General features: G+C 59.4%; 1 protein-coding gene across 7 annotated transcripts in view; it reads left to right on the top strand.

The window, feature by feature from the left end:
* The window catches only part of KIAA0753 (KIAA0753 ortholog), a 44,996-nt gene extending 36,358 nt beyond the window's left edge, over positions 1–8,638 (top strand). For 6 of the 7 annotated variants that reach the window (XM_041771049.1, XM_041771051.1, XM_041771052.1 and 3 more), the window contains 4 exons: positions 56–137; positions 3,680–3,800; positions 4,097–4,321; positions 7,543–8,638. In XM_041771049.1, the coding sequence (XP_041626983.1) occupies positions 56–137; positions 3,680–3,800; positions 4,097–4,321; positions 7,543–7,660 (546 nt within the window). In that variant the 3' untranslated portion in view covers positions 7,661–8,638. Of the gene's footprint in view, positions 1–55; positions 138–3,679; positions 3,801–4,096; positions 4,322–7,542 lie in introns of those variants that run through there. The other variant, XM_041771054.1, reaches the window with a different exon arrangement.
* The last annotated feature ends 8,186 nt before the right edge of the window (positions 8,639–16,824 follow it).

Genomic DNA, 16,824 nt, shown 5'->3' on the forward strand with positions numbered 1-16,824 from the left:
GTTTGTAATGAAACTGATCTTTTCTCATAAATTAAACTTTTTTTTTTTTTTGAAGAACTACCAGGAGATCGTTCGCCAAAGATACAATAAAATCGTATATGCTGACCCTCATCATTGGATGCAGGAAGGAAAAACGGGTGAGTGTCCCCCACGTGGGTCTCCTCACCTCAAACAGGAAAGCTGCAAACCTTTGGCCATGGATACACGTGGATCCACTCGGCCTCTGTCCACCTGCCAGTCACGCTGTTTGGATGCTTGCCTTGGTTGCAGATTCTGCGTATGGGACCCTGAGCACAGCAACGTGTATCAGAAACGTGTTACGGAAAAAAAAAAAAAAAAAAAAAAAAAGAAACGTGTTACGTTTCTTTATGGCTTTTCTTTTTTTTTTTTTTTGAGATAGAATTTACATGTAATAAAAAGCACGAATATTAATTGTGTTTTTAGATGGGTTTTGGCAAATGGGTCCGCTTTGCAGCTCCTGTCAGAAGTCAGATGTCACCTCAGAAAAGTCCCTGCGCTCGTCCCCCATCGGGGGCCCCACCGGCCCGGCTCCACTGTGCGGCTTGCAGGCTAGGACGGCACACGCACTATGTCGCACGGCCTTGTCCCTCACTGGTGGGAGCACCCTTTCCCGCGTCCCGCGGGCTGCAAGCATGAGGCGAGGCTCCACAGGCCAACACGGAGGGGCTGGCAGGGCCGGACGCCCACCTTCCGTGGCTCGTGGCCCCGTCCCTCCAGACACTGCTTCCTTGTCACCCATCCCTACCTGCCCTGGCGGTCAGGACCCTGGCCTTTCTGGCAGGAGGACACTTGGGCCCACCTGATAGTTCAGGATGCTCTCCCCATCCCAGGGTCTCCAACATCAAGTCCCCATTGCTGTAGGGGATGCTCGCAGTGTCCAGGACCATTGGCAGGCATGTCGGGGGCCGCTGCCCTGCTGCCATGCTCGGGTCAGTGCTTATCGCGGGCTTCTCCTGGCAGGCACGCCCTGTTCATCATCTGCCTGTGATCTATGCTCGGTTACGTCTGGCTTGGACTGTAGGGGGTATGTGTGCTGTGAACACAGTCACATATAGTCGTGTGTGGATGTCGGCTTCTGTTTCTTTTGGATAAACACCGGAGCAGGCTTGCCAGGTTGCAGCATGGGGGTGTAACTTGGTCATGGACTACTAGGCCTCCCTGCAGAGTGGCATTGCCCACTGAGGCCAGTGGTCAGTGATTGCAGCCGTGGCGATGGGCGTGGACCATGTCCCCTCAGTTTTAATTTCATTTTATTGATGAATAAGGACATTTAGGGTGTTTTCCTGTGATTATTAGCCAGTGTTGTGTGTCTTCACAAGGCCTCCAGATACTTTGTATGTTTTTAAAAATTGGGTTGTTTTTTGTGCATTACATACGTTGTTTTAATACCAGCTTTTCTGGGATGGGATTCAGGTTGTGTAGGATTCACCCATTGGGAGCGCAGCTCCGTCTGTTGTGTGCTTGCAGAGTGTGCAGACCTCACCCCGTCCGACTCCAGCATGCGTCCCCCCGGAAGGAAGCCCTGTGCGTGCGGCCGCCTTGCCTTGGCAGCCGTGAGTCTCCTGGCAAATATCTGCCAACATCTTGCCCGGTTTTCTCAGATGTGTTTTGTTGGAAGCAGACGTTTTTAATATCGAAAAGTCTTAGGTCAATTTTTTCTTAGATTCTCGTGTTTGACCTAAGAAACTGTTGCATGCCACCAGGTTGAGAAGGGGGTCTGTTGTTTTCTTGGAGGAACTTTGAGGTCTGGTTCTTGTGTGTGGGTTCATGGTCTGTTCCCAACAATGGTTTGCCTGTGACCTGAGGTAGAGATGAAGGTTCATTTTTCTGTTTTCCTAAAAGAAGGCCCTTTGTTCTTGCCCCATTTGTTGAAAAGACGTGCACATTTCTCCTCGTTTCATGAGGGGCAGATGCAGGCCTGTGAAGCTCCAGCAGGAGGCCCGTTTCTGGAGCGGGATGGTTGGTTGCTCATCAGCGGCCACTCTGTGGATGCGGGGAGGTGCTGGAGGTGTGCACAGAGCAGGTGCACAAGCATCGGGGGCGGGAGGCCGCAATGCTGCCCAGGTCCAGGCGGGGGTTGGGGGTTTCGGGATGCACCCACCACACTGCACTTTCACAGGAGGGTGAGTCAGGTGAACACAGAGCTCATCTGGGCCTGTTGTGTTTTCTGTGATTCCCAAGCCCCTGTTCTCTCTGCGGCTCATGCGGCCAGCTGTGGAGCAGCTCTGGGAGGCAGGTCACATGGCCCCACCTATGGGGGCTCCCCCATCCCCCTCTGGAGCTGGGCCCCCCTCCCTTTCTCCCTCCCTCCCCGCCAGCTCCCACCCACCTGTCATGACCACCGTATGTCAGAGTCGCTGCTGGAGGGTCTCCTGTCCCACCTAAGCCGCAGGTTCCTGAGCCAGTGTGTACCCTCCTCTGTTGCGTGTCCTACGACACGTAGCATGGGCTTCCTGGCCTGGGAATCCGTGGCTTCCAGCATCTGTTGGTGTGGGAGCCAGGTGCTGGGGTGGGTCACCCTGAGAGCCGTTTGGCCCCTGGCCATAGAGTGGGCAGCCTCATGCAGAAGCCCATCTTACCCAGGACTCCCAGTGGGCATCCCCTTTTCCAGGCCAGTTTAGAGGTCTAGTGGCTGCTGATGACTGTGTGGAAGCCAGTGCACCCTGGGGAGGTGTCCTGCAGACCCCGAGAGCTGATGCTCCCGCCCTGGAAGTCCCAGTGGGCATCCTGTTGCCCTTGCTCTGGGTATGAGCTCATTGGCATCACAAAACCTCACAGAGAGTGATTTTTATTTGTGCGGCATTCCATCTGTACCTTCCTCTCCTTGGGTGAAAAACTGAAAACTTCTCAGTAGTATTTTTACAGAAACGGACACAGGCAGCATCTCTACCGTGTAGGAAATCATGGTTGTATCGCTGGGTCAGGCCCGCGGTGCCACTTACCTCAGGGAAGGACATGCTTCCTCTACACTTGGAACACATTTAATGTGATAAGTAACCCGAAGCCCAGAAGAGCTGTCGAGCTGCGAGGTCTAGTCAGTCAGTGCTGACTGTGCTTGTGCAGGTTCCCAGCCAGGCTGAGAGATGAGCAGGATCGGCTCATTAGTGTTGAGATGTGAGCGCTTTTCCTTCCCCAGTCACAAGACCATTTAAAGGTCAAACGCTCGAGACTCCCCAGCGGGTGGCTGGTCCTCACTGAGCCAGAGCCCAGGGCTTTGCACACATTGGTTCGCGGCATGTCCTTGGGGCTCACTGGTCGTCTCACCGCTTTCTTATGGTGACTTTAAATTTGTCTTTTCTTGGGACACCTGGGTGGTTCAGTGGTTGAGCATCTGCCTTCAGCCCCAGGCATGATCCTGGGGTCCTGGGATCGAGTCCTGCGTCGGGCTCCCCGCAGGGAGCCTGCTTCTCCCTCTGCCTGTGTCTCTGCCTCTCTGTGTGTTTCTCAGGAATAAATAAATAAAATCTTAAAATAAATAATAATGATAAAATAAATTTGCCTTTGCTTTGAAAACCAGAGCGTTTTTGCACTGCTGGCTGCCCCGTCAGGCTTGAGAGATGATGGTGCGGCCTCCTGAGGGGCCTGGGCACTAGGACGGCGCTGGGAAGCTTGCCGGCCTCTCTGTATGTGCGGTCACTGTTTGCCTCTCCTCTTCTAGAGCAAACACTCGCAGCAGTAAGTGAAAGGCCTCTCTCTCCTCATCCAATCAGGATCACCAAGACCCCCGCTCGCAAAAACCCAGACGTGAACATCGTGCTGGAAAAGCCCCAGACTGGCAAGTGAGTGGGCTGGGGTGGCTGTGTGTGCTGGCTGGCCCGTGGTGTTGGCACATGCGGGGCCCTGATCCCCCAGCCGGGCCTCGCCACGCTCTTGGACAGGTGCCAGCGCCACCTGGCTTGTCTTTCCAGGGCAGTGTCACAGGGCTTCTGCCTCCAGCACTGCCTACAGGATGGGGACCCCTTTGCGGTTGGGCGGTCAGGGTGGGTGGGGGCCTTGGGTTTGTTCAGGTGGAAGGAAGACAGGCCTTGTGATCTGGGATCCCAAAATCTCTGTGCCCATTTCTTCTTTGTGTCAGTTCCTTGGATGAAAGCGTGGGGCCCGACGAGAGGTCTGACAAGAGAGGGGTTCCCCTGCTGCCCCTTCCAGAGGACTATCCGCGGAAGGAAGGCCAGGCTGCCCTGCGGGTGCCCCCGGGCCTGCGGCACAGCATCGGCGACTACTGCAGCCGCTTCGAACAGTACCTCCGCCTGGTTGGGCATGAGGCCGTGGGCACCTTCAACCCCTGGCTGCTGGCTGAGAGGTCAGTATTGTGTCTCAGCCGCACCTGAGAGCCAGGTGCCCGGTGCTCACCTACGGAAGGCTGCCGGGGAGACTGGGCTGTGTCTGGGCCCATCTGCGGGCTTTGTCTGCCAGCTGCCGCTTTGGGCAGGGGAGCTAGAGGGACAGGTGTGTGATTCTGCGTGAGGAGTGCTGGGCAGCCTGCTGTTAGGTCTGGGACAGGATATATGACACCATAGGGTGCGGCGGGCAGGTGGGGGGTGGCCACCTGGGTCCTTTCACTCCTGGATGGGGCCCTTCCTGTGCATACACGGTGCTGTGACAGAGACGTGTACATCCAGTCCTTTACCTGCACCAGATGCAGATCCTGTGTGGGGCGGCACCTGACACTGGAGCTGCAGACCGCAGCCCCTCCCCACCTCCCACCCCCCCCACCCCCCGCCCCTGGCCCCTAATGGTGACCAGCCCCTCCACAGCAGCCTCAGGCCAGGGGCAGGATGGAGGATGGGATCACCTCTTTCAGTGGCTGATTCTTTTAAATGCTTCTGCCCCTTCCACGCGGCTTCCTGCACACCGACCCCCACAGCCCGATAGGCCCCTTAGTCTGTCTCTGGCCTCTGCCCCCAGTTTTCTCTGAGACCCTCTCTCCTTCCACCCAGATCAACAGGTGGCTTGCATTCTGGGCGTCCCTTCACCACCACCTACACATCTGGAAACCACCCCCCCCCCCCCCCAGGGCCTCCACCTGGGGCTTCTCTCTGGTTTGCAGTGCACACCCTGCTCTGTGTGGGGAAGATGCTCCCAACACGTCAGGTCCTCATGCTCCCTCCATGATCCACACATCCACGTGGCTTCCTTCTTTCGCAGGAGAGGGCAGGTGGAGGCCTCATTCCCTGGCTCTCACCTGGGTCCCCCCCCAACTCCCCTGCCATCATTCCCTATGCCTGGGGGGCCATTGGCCTCAGGTTTCTCCTCCCTTGGAGCTGCTAGTCTGTTTGGATCCCACCTCCCGCCCCCCCCTTCCTTCTGAGTCTGGGTCGTTTTTCATTGGGTCCTGTCCCCTCGTGGCTGAGGCACATCTGTTTCCTTCTTTTTTTTTTTTTTTTTTTAACATCTGTTTCCTTCTGTGGTGGGATCGTGTATGGTCCTTCAGCTGACCCTGAGCCTTCCTCTTGCGGAGTGTCTGGGGCCCAATCTGGTTGAGCCGCACATGTATTTTCTAGAAGGGGAAGGGGACGGGGAAACCTGACTGGTTCCGTGTGGTCACTTGCACACCATCCCCAAACTGACCGGTTGTGGGTCACCTGGCATGTTGGAAAATCCAGAAAAGGCCGAGGAAGACGGTTCTCTGAGGGTCCTTCGCGTGATTCTGCCATCCTGCAGACGTAGGAAGCACTCAGCCCATGAGGAGCACACAGCATATGGGCACCTGGTCCCTCCAGTGACAGTTCCCACACATCACAGCTGCTGGGAGGCTTCCCTCCCCGCCTCTCATTCCTTGTGTGCATGTGCTGTAGGTCGGGGCTGCAAGGACTGGATCTTGGAAGAGCAGCCAGGGAGCGGCATCATCCCAGAGCCGCGGGCATGAGGGCAGTGGGTGTCTCGGCGCCTCCTTCCCCCCAGGAGAAGCGCTCCTCCTATTGGAGAGCAGCAGACATTGTGCACGGGCAGAGGTGGGAGCGCTCGCGGCCCAGGCAGTGATGTGTTTATGGGAGCAGACTCGCCAGGCGTCTGGGACACTTGTGATCAGAAAGGGCAGGCGGAAGCTGCATGTTTATCTGTCCACCCTGAATCCCCACCTCGGTCGTGTCCCCAGTGGCTACGTAAAGCATGAAGCCATAGGTGACGGCAGGCAGATGAGCAGTACAGGGTGGAAGGCAGCATGCAGCCAGACGGGGGTGGAAGGCCCGGCAGACGGGAGAGCCAGTGCCAGCCAGGGTGCCGCCAGGGCCGTGGAGACCGGGGATGAGGAGCCAGACACCCACGCTTGAGCACAGCCGATGGGCCAGGCCGGGCGCCACAGCAGGTGGACCCAGAGAAGCAGGGAAAGCCCCAAACCAACTTGGAGTCAAGGACACAGTCACCCCAGGAACCGAGCCCGGGATACAGTAAGAAAGGGGGAAGTTCTTAGAAATTAGAGGCGTGATGGCCACAGTAGCTCACCGGGGAGCTTCGCATGAGAAGCCAAGTCTCCCATTAGGAGAGGAACGGACCCGAAAACAATAGGGTGTGTGTGCGGGGAGCTGGTGTGCATGTAGGGCTGGGAGTGCGTGGGGCTGGTGTGTGCAGAGCTGGTGTGTGTGCGGGGCTAGGTGTGTGTGCGGGGAGCTAGGTGTGCGGGGCTGAGTGTCCACAGAGCTGGTGTGCGTGTGCATGAGGACACCCACTGCCTTAAGGCAGGAGCAACATAAGCAGCTGCTCCCAGGGGCTCTGGGCTCATCTGGGGACGTGCTGACAATGTCTGTGGTCAGGCTGAGGTCAGTGCTCATGGGAATGCAGGGTGGCCGCTAACACAAGAGCGGAGAGTCAGGGTCCAGGTTGCGGCACGAAGATCGTCACAGAACCTCACGACACCCGGAGGCAGGAGAAAGAAGGCAGAGGATACCCCACATTTTCGTAGCAGGAGCCGAGATGTAGCAGAGTCGCATTACCTGGAAGAGACCATGCATGTCAGCGGGATGGGGGTGGGGGGCAGCTCAGCGGCGGCACCAGACGTCCAGGTGGGGCTCTGTCTGTCTGTGGGAGTCACACGTCCCTTTGACCCATGTGAACGGGGCCCTAAGTTGGACCAAGTGGAAATGTGCACCTCCTGGTATTTCCCATAAACAAAGTGATTTTGGGGAAAGGGCGGCAGCCGGTGGTGGGAGCAGCATGGACCCTGAGTGCGCCCTCGGTAGAGGCATAACCACAGCTGCACAATAGCTTCCGCTGTGTGGGCGTCTCTGGCCAGGGGCTGCCAGCTGTGCACACCTGCTGTGCGGGAACTCGATCCTGCTGCAGGGCGGATGCCACGCAGACACTGGCGGACGCGAGCGCACTTCAGTCGGTGGGCAGCCTTGGGTTCTTGACTGTCGTGGTCCTTCCCGTGATGTGCCTGAGTGGAGCATTGCGGGCAGGGGTAGGCTGTGGGGCCCAGGCACTGCCCTCTGCTCTGGGAAGTGGGGCCTCTTGCCTCCCCGCCGCCCCCTGGGTGAGTCCCACTCCGTGGCCCCTCCGCTTGCAGCCCTGCTGTTTGTCTTCCAGCTTCTCCGAGGAGCTGGTGGACGAGGCGCTCGGGGCCGTGGCCGCGGAGCTGGAAGATGCCTGCGAGGACTATGCGGAGGCTGTGTTCACCTCGGAGTTCCTGGAGCCCGCGACCTGAAGGTGCCCCCTCGGGGCTGGGGTCTTGCCCGTGGCTGTGCCTCTGCATCTCCTTGTTGTGGTGACGGCTCTGGTGGTTGATGATGGAGGCGAGGTGCTTCCTGGGGCCCAGGAATCGTGAACGATGACAATATAATATTTTCTCAATGTGTGATTTTCCTACTGAAGTAACTGTGTTCGTCCCACTGCTGAGTTTGGGGACATGAGCGTTTGGACAGGTGCCAGCAGGTGTCCTTCCCTGGGGGCAGCCAATCCCTGGGGCTGCCAAAGGCTCCTGAGCTTTGGGCCCGCAGCTCACGTGCAGATGGAGCCTGGTGCCCCCTGCTTGGTCACGGCCCTCAGCCTGCTTCTGCCCCACAGATGAACTATGACGTCCAGACTATGGGGTCGTAGCTCTGTCAGGGTCCTCGAGAGGGTCCTAGGCTCTGTCCCTGCGTCCCGGGCCAGTGCTGCCTATGTGTGTGACCCATGGAGGAGCCGGGGCAGGAGGAAAGGCCCGGCAGATGCGGGGAAGCCCTGGTCCTGGAGAGGAAGACACGTGGGGCCACGGTAGCTAGGTCCTCACGCCCCCGCCCAGTGGTGCTTTTCCAGGAAAGCCTCTGATTTTCCAGAAAAAGAGAAGGAATGTGCATAGAAATAAGGCCACTTCCTGGAAAAGTTTCCTTCCATCGGCAGCCTGAGGTGTGTATGTGCCACGAATGGCAGGTGGCATGAGGCTCCCCCAGGGGCAGGGGGAATCCTTGTGGTGCCTGCGGTGTGGATACATGTTTGGGTGACCACGTGAGCTGCTGGGTCACACCGACTCCTGCAGAACCGGGCTGCATGTGATGCAGGGGATCAGCAAGGCTCTGGGGTCAGAGGTCTTCACCAGGAGGGCACGTGGGCACGGGGGTCGGCGGGCAGTGGCTCCAGGAGCTCCAAGTGGCTTGTGGGGCAGTTTGTAGTGTGCGGATTCTTTAAATAAACTCAGGATTTTACATCTGTGCGTGTCTGCCTGAAATCATTCCGCCTCCCTTCTCCCCAAACACAGGACTGTGACTTAGACGCCCCGCCGACACCTGGAGGGCGCACCAGGGCCTCTGCTGCCTGTCCACCCCTTCCCCCCGCCAGAGAAACGGCGGTAAGGTTCGTGTTCATGGAGCCTTCCCTGGACGGGATGCTCATGGCACTGCATTCCTGCTTCCAGGGGAGACAGGGCCCGGCCATCTGACCCTGACGCACCTGCTCCTATGTGGAGCTCCGCTCCAGGGCACCCTCCTGCCTCATGGGCCGCAGGCAGTGACCCCACGCTCCTCACCCCCCGCCCTGCTGGGAGGGTTCCACAGGCCCAGGGCTCCGGGTTTCCCTGTGTGGACACTTGAAGAAGGGAAGGGCCGTGGCCGTGCTGCCCACCCCACAGCCAGGGTCCCCTGGGCCCAGGCTGACGACCCAGCCGGTCCCTGAGATGCCTGTTCTGAGGCTGGAGGCCAAGGCTGGGTGAGGGGCCGCCCTCTACCCGCCTCCCCTGCTGTACGCCTCTGTGTCAATCCTGCCTGGTATGCTGGGTGGGGTGGGGTGGGATGGAGAGCCGAGATTCCCCCCGGGACGTTGGTCACCGGAGGATGGAGGAGAGAACCCACCCCAGCAGGGACATTGGTCACCGGAGGATGGAGGAGAGAACCCACGCCAGCATCTCTGTGGATGTTGGCTATTAGCTTTGCCCCAGGAGCCTCCCCAGCCTCCACCCTCCTCTGGGCCTTCCTGCCCATGACCCCAGCTTCCCCCTGCCTCACTGTCGAGCCCAGCATGTGGTCCCCACACACCTTCATCGCTTGTGGCCGCGGACAGTCTCCCAGGAGCTGCCAGGACTTTGCAGTCCGGGCCACATCCTGAGGCAGGGGCCGCAGAGCCAGTAGGGGTAAGCCCGGGATGGGGCATGCCCCCTGCGGCCTGTGCTCCGGTTCCGTGAATGCCTGTCAGGTAGACAAGCTGGGGTGGCTGACAGACCGTGGGGGACATAACTTGCAGCATGGCGTCCAGCCTGAAGTGTTCACGGTGCCCCTGCTCTCCTGTGACTTCAGCAGCCCCAGCCCTGCCCTGGCCTCCACCTCACCTCCTAGGGGCATCCTTCCAAGCAGCAAGGGCCCCCACCTGGTGACACACTACACACCCAGCGCCCTGGCCCCACAGTCCCTGGGGGCCCCTCCCTGGCCTGTAACAGGTCCATCCTGACCTCACCCCGGGTCACGTGCTCCCCGCAGCCACGCTGACGGACCAGGCGGGGATGGGAGGGCAGCTTCGCTTCGAGGGCAGCCAGGGCACCTGCCCGGGGGCGCCTCCAGAGCCACTTGTCTTCCGAGGCTGGGCAGCCTGTGCTCCGCTTGTGGAAGGTTGGCTGCCTGCCATGGAGACGCAGGGACAGCGGAGGCCATTCCCTCCTCCAGGGGCCTGAGCACGGAGGCGAGAGAATGAGAGAATGGGAGCTGCGGTTGGGGCCGAGGGGCTGACTCCTCTTTCCTGAGCCAGGGCTGTGTTGTTGGTGGTCTTCATGGGGGAGGTGGCATTTAAAAGGGGCCTTGAAAGATGGGCAGGGCTGCGGCAAGGGCAGAGGGACCTGAAGGCAAAGGGGACGGCCCGGAGGGAAGGCCACAGGTGGAACATGGTATGGTTAGGTGAACGCAACAGGGCGGGATGGCCCCCCCAGTCCCACAGGTGGCCCCAGGCACGCAGCTCCCCGGCTGTGTCCACCCTCCCTGGGAAGCAGGATCCACCCCAGCCTGGGTCCCGGCCTTTCCTCCGTGTCTACACGGGGGAGCCCCGGCCACACGCCCAGCCTTGTCTGGTCCAGCCTCACAAAACCCAGCCTGGGACAGGTGTGTGAGGATCTGGACGCTGCCCCCGACAATGAAATGGGGCACAGGGTGACCCATGAGGCCCGTGGGAGGCCAGCAAATCCTGGGGCCGAGCCTGCAGGAGGCTGAGGGCCCACGGGCAGCCTCTCAGTGGCTGGCTCCATCCATGGTGGCCTCCTCACATGTCTGCTCCTGGTGACAGATTTTGCATCTGCTCAGTGTGATGGGGACCTGCAGGACATCCTGGTGCTTTGCTGCTGACATTTACTCCGGGATCATGAGAGAATCCCAGCGGCAGGGCCAACAGGGAACAGTGCAGTCCTCCCCGTGAATGTGGGCCCCGCCGTCTTGGCATTTGGAGGGAGGTGGAGGGGTGCCCACGTGGCAGGAGGCGTCTGGGGGATACCATGAGCCCTCCCAGTGTCCTCATGAACTCAGTGGTTCTCGCCTCAGGCAAGATCCCGGCCCCCACCCCAGCCCTGACCTGGGGCCTGTTCCCAGCTGCACAAGTGGCTTAACCAGTGGTCAGGGTCTTGATGTTTGGAAGGGTCGTCTCTGAAAGTCTGGTAAAAGCTATAGAAAACATGCAGACACATGTACATGCATACAGGCATGTGTACACACATGTACACATACACACGTGTGCACCGCCTGCATGTACAGACCTATGCACACATACAGAACACACTGCACACATATGCACATGCACACTACCCATGTGTACACAGTGCACATGTGCTCATATATACACACAATCATGTACACCCATGCACACAAACATGACGTCCACGGTGCACTGTTATGTGCACACATACATGTGCATAGTGCACAGACAAAACAGTGCAAACATTTACGCGGGCATGAGCACATGTATGCACACGTACACACATGTAACACACACAGCTGCACTTTCGGGGGCTCACAGAAGGCCCCCTCCCAAGTGCTCCGCAGCGTGCCTGTGTGCTCAGCAGGGCCCCGCTGGAGGTGTGTTCTGACCACACTCTGGGTGGACCGGGGAGGGTCCATTGCCCCCCGTCCTGCAGAGCCAGGGTGGGCCAGCAGCACTGAGCCCGAGGTCCCATGTCTGGTATCCCCAGATTTGCAGTAACCTGGCGGGAGGCAGAGACCTGCCCAGGCTGGTGGCATTGGAGGCCCAGCAGCTTTCACCAAGTTTTACTTCCTGCAGGTCAAAGCGGAGTTTGAGTGCCAATGATCACAGGTGTCGTTATTCCCCAGGTGTGAATGCTCAAGACGCTAGAGACCACGCGGGCCATAGTAGCCCCTGCAGGGCAGCGGTGCCTGGGGGCTGCAGGGGTGCCACCAACCCAGGACCTGGCGCGTGGAGGGGTGGCAGGCACTGGTGACCCTGGCTCCCCTGACACAGCCCCTGGAGGTTCCCGGCGCCAGTAACTCTGGCCTCAGGACCAAGCGCTGGGGATGGCGAGGTCCCGAGCATCTGATCTGGGTTCACGGTGCAGCCTCCCCTCAGAAGCCTGCGCACCTTCCCCTTAGAGTGGAGTTAGGGTGAGACCGGATGTGCCCATGGTCTCCGGCATGGCCAGGCTGGCCTGAGGAGCAGTGCAGAGATGCGGCCCCTCAGCCCAGCGGGCGACCGTGGTGGAGGCTGAGCAGTGTTGGGCTTGGGCAGCTGGGTTCCTGCTGGCTTCCCAGGGCGTCCACGCAGCCCCCTGGGGTCTCCCAGGCCCTGGCACACTCTACTTTTGCTTGAGACCCCAGGCGTGCGCGTGTTGCCACAGGATGTGCCGCACCATGTGCACACTGTCTATGCTGAGAGCTGCAGGTCGGTGGACACTCGCTGCTGCCCCTGGCAGTGGGGGCAGGACCGCAGGACAGGAATGGGGTGGAAGGGCTCCTACTAGACAGCGATCACCCCTCCTCAGGGCACTGGGATCCCCATCTGACCCCCAGAACTGCCCCCCCCCCCCGCATCCCCACCTGCGCAGGGAAGTGCCGGCCGGCAGGGGGAGCTGGCCTCAAGTGGGAGGCTGGGGTGGGGGGGGTCCCTCCTCGCCTGCCTCACAGGCAGAGACGATGTCAGCATCTTGGGGTTCCCTCCCGGGACCCCAGATCTGAAAATGTAGCGCAGTGTGTGCCCTTCCCAGCTCCTGGCCACTGCACCCCTTCCTTCTGTGAGCACAGGTGGTCTTCAGCCTTTGGAAGCGGGTTTACACCCAAAGGGGATTTGTGTTCCATCTGCGGATCCCCCTCAGCCCTCCCAACCCAGAGGGTTTCTGTGACCCTCCGTGCTCCTTCCATGGCTCATCTCGTTGGCACCTGCTCAGGGAGGTGTCTCCCGCCAGGGACATGGCTGCGCTGCCCACATCCCCGAGGTGCTTGGCACTCTGCGAGAAATCCAGTATAACCTTAATAGGTGGATTCAACTCAGTTCCAAACACTTGTAAAATTCAGCATCTTGGTCATTAGTCCGCAGCCCTACAGCAGTGGCCGGAGGCCTCCCAGGCCAGGCCGCTGTGCCCCTGTGGGCAGGGTGTGGGCCTGGGGTGGGGGCAGCAGGAGGGCGGCCAGGTGAGGGTGGGCAGGGAGCGGGGGACTGGGGAGGGGGGTACTGGGTGGGGGAGAGCAGGGAGTGGGGGACCGGGGAGAGGTGGTATGGGGGTAGGGGGGGTGGGGAGGCAGGGAGAGGGGGAGTGGGGGGTTTGGGGTCCGGGGGTCCTGGCAGGCGGTCCTCCAAGGCTGCACCTGCGCAGATGGGCCGAGCCCCTGCTCACGGCTGCCCTGCTCCATCGCTGGCCCTGTCTCCCCGCTGGAGGTAAGGGGATCGTGGGTGGCAGTGGCTGCGGTTGGACGCCCAGTCCAGCTTCTGTGTCCTTGTCTGTGACATGGGAGCATCTGATGGGCTGCTGTCCACAGTCACTGAAGTACCGAACACCCGCTGGAGCATGGCGGGTCTTGGGGGGCACCGGGTACCGCAGTTCCGGGGGGAGGGACAGCGGACAGGAGGCAGAGCTCCTGGCCTGATAGGGACCCCAGTTCCTGGCAAAGCCTGGGGACGGGGGGTGGACACCATGGCCCTTCGTGTGGGTCCCCACCCCCAGGCCTGTTTTGGCATATCATCCGCTGCAAGAGCCCCATGCCACAGGCTCTCCTGGGAGCCGCTGCACCCAGGGTGGACTGTGCCTCACGGCTGCTGCAGAACCCCGCCCCCCCTTTTCCCTGAACCCCGTCCGCTTTCCCCCGCCCCCGACCTGCAGACGTGGAGCTGAACTGTGTACCACAGTCATGCCGAGGGACCCCGGGGGCGGAGGACAGTTCCAGGCCGTGGGCCCCGGCAGGAAGTCAGGTTCTTGCATGGGCCAGTCGTACCACGTGTCCAAGAGCAGTTTGCAATGCCATGTTTAGGGAAAGCGTGTCCCTGTCAGCCCCACCATGGCCATGCTGTGTGTGCCCGGAGTCTCCCGGCTGGGGGCACAGGCACACACAGCGAGGTCCACAGGCAAGAAGCCATCAGGTCCACGCGGCCCCTGAGGGCTACAAGAATGAGACGCCGTGTTCTTACACTGAAATGCTCCGCAGGAGGAAGTGAAGAGGCCAAATCTGCTGTCAGCGTGGACGCAGCTCAGAACCACAGCAATGCTTTCCAGCAGCTGCCAGCAGCGGCGTGGAGTCTATGCACGCTCACCCAGGACACGGAGGCTGCACCCGTCCTGCTCTGTGCCATCATGTGCCCCGCAGAGGTAAGGCTCCTGCAGAGGAAGGGGCCCAAGGCCGGCACACCAGGGCCAGTGCAGGCGTGGAGCAGGGACGCAGACACCCGTGCGCGTGGTGGGACTTGGTCTCCTGTCCTGTTGCACAGCTGCAGGTGTGATCGGGAACTGCTGGGGTCCTTGTCACTCACGCCCACGTGTGGTTGTGCATCCTGGAATCTGTGCCAACCATTCAAGAGTGTGGGGCCGGGATACAGTGGAGGCTCAGCTGATGGGTGAGCGGACTGCGAGCGCTCCTGCTGCACGTGGTGTGAGTGTGAGGTGCACACAGTGGCCTTGCTGGGGCCCCACACTCAGTAGCCCTGATGGCAAGCGCAGCTCGCCATAGTGGGAGGCAGCGGGGGGAGAGGAGAGGGACCTACTGGGCCACACAGCACAGCACAGCACAGCGGCTCCATCCCACTGTGTGTGCCGTCCCTGGAAACCCAGCCCGCAGCCCCGCAGGCGTCCTGTGCTCAGCAACGCAAAGCAGGCTGGGGAGCACCGTGCCCCTCCATGACCTTGGCAGGCAAGTTCTGCGAGACGTCACCCCCACGTCCTCAGACAACACCGAGGATGTCTAGATGCTGCATCCGTGCTCGGAGGCAACCAGCAGGAATGGTACACACCCATTCAGTGTGGCCTGTGGGGCAGGGCTGCCCCAGTGGGGGGTCCTCACCAGGTCCACACCAGGTCCGAGGCTCGCACAAGGGGTCACTAGCTCATCTTCAGGGATCTTCTTGCCTCTTCTGGAGATTGCAAGTGAGCACACGGGCCACCCGGCACCTCCTTTACTGACTCTGCTGTGCAGGGCTGCACTGGTCCAGCTCCGGGGGTGGAAGGTAGATGCAAAGGCCAGATAGGCCACAGCTGCCAGCCAGGAGGGCAGGGCGCAGGGACCCTGGGTCTCCTGTGGGGGGGCAGGAGTTGGGGCAGCTCCACATCAGGGAGGAGCCTCTGAGGGTGAGTCTGTGAACTGAGTGGCCCCAATGGCAGCAGACAACACCCGGAACTTCCTGGTGTGGGAGCTGGGGAACAGGGGCCAGGGAGGTGCCTCCAGAGGTTCGGGTAGGGCCAGAGGTGAGGCCAATGAGGCCTCAGGCCCTGCCCCAGGCCCTCCCTTAATGTGCACCAGCAGCAGGCAGGGATGAGCAGCCGTGCCAGGCCTGGTGGCCACCGCAGGACCTTCCCCGCCAGCCAGCGTGTCCAGAAAGGAAATGAGTGTAGCTGGGCGTGAGTGCCTTTCTGTGGGGCTGTGTGGGCTCCTGATGACGGTCACTTGCCTTTCCAAGTGCCCGGACACCAGCTGTCCCGACCCAGTCCAGGCCAGCCCCTGCCTCCTGGTGCCCAGGGCTCTGTGATGGGTCCATTCTGTACACATGTCCTTGGGCCTGGGAGCTGCCCCAGCGGGGACACCGGCCACAGAGCAAGGCGCCCAGGAAGTGTCCTCCCTCAGACAGCCCAGGGCAGTGCCTCTAAATGGTTGGTTAGTTCTTCTTCAGGTTAGAATGACCTCTGTGATGCAGAAAGTTCCCCGCCCACCCCGTTAATCTGAGGGTGTTTGGTCCCGTGTCTGCTCTGCCTGGAGGCAGGGCCAGAACTTCCTTGGCAGCTGGTGATGCCACCCGCCGTGCACCTTCCTTGAGCAGGATGTGTTTGTGTGTGTTTGCATGTGCATGTGCACACATGCATATGCACACAAGCATGTACATATCTGCATACCACACACATGCCCATACACACACACATATGTGTGCTGCACGTGCATATATACATACCAACACATACATTCATATACATCCCACACATACATGCACATCCATACAAACCCACACACCACACATGCATTTATAACCCACATATACAAGCACACATGCCCATATACACATGAACACACATGCATATACACCCATACACATCTTACACATGCACACACATCTATACACATCTACATGTACATGCCTCTAGACACATGTACACATGCATATGCATGCACACGTACACATCTATACACATCTACACACAAGCATACATACACATGCACACACCTCCATATACATATACCCACATACATGCACACACATACCCACACACATGCATGTACACGTGTATACAATACATGCACAGCAACACATATACCCACCCATATGCCCATATACACATGTACACATCCATATACACACATGCACACACATACATACACATGCACACACATCTGTACACATCCATACATCAGGCATGCATATATACACAGCCACATACATATGTACACATATGCATATACACACATGCACACACATATATATCTAGACACATTTACACCCACAAATGCCTATTCACACATGCACACACATACCCATATACACAAGCATATATGGACATACACCCATATACACATCTACACCCATGCCACACACATGTCTATACACACTTGCATATACCTACAAATCCACAGATACACACACATGTGCCTATGCACACTTATACGTATACATGCACACACATCTATACACATCCACACATCACACATGCATATACACAGTCACATACACATGCACACATATGCATTTAAACCCACAATCCCATATACACATGTACACATACAGACA

This window comes from Vulpes lagopus, chromosome 10, assembly GCF_018345385.1.
Source record: "Vulpes lagopus strain Blue_001 chromosome 10, ASM1834538v1, whole genome shotgun sequence".
NCBI classification, from domain to species: domain Eukaryota; kingdom Metazoa; phylum Chordata; class Mammalia; order Carnivora; family Canidae; genus Vulpes; species Vulpes lagopus.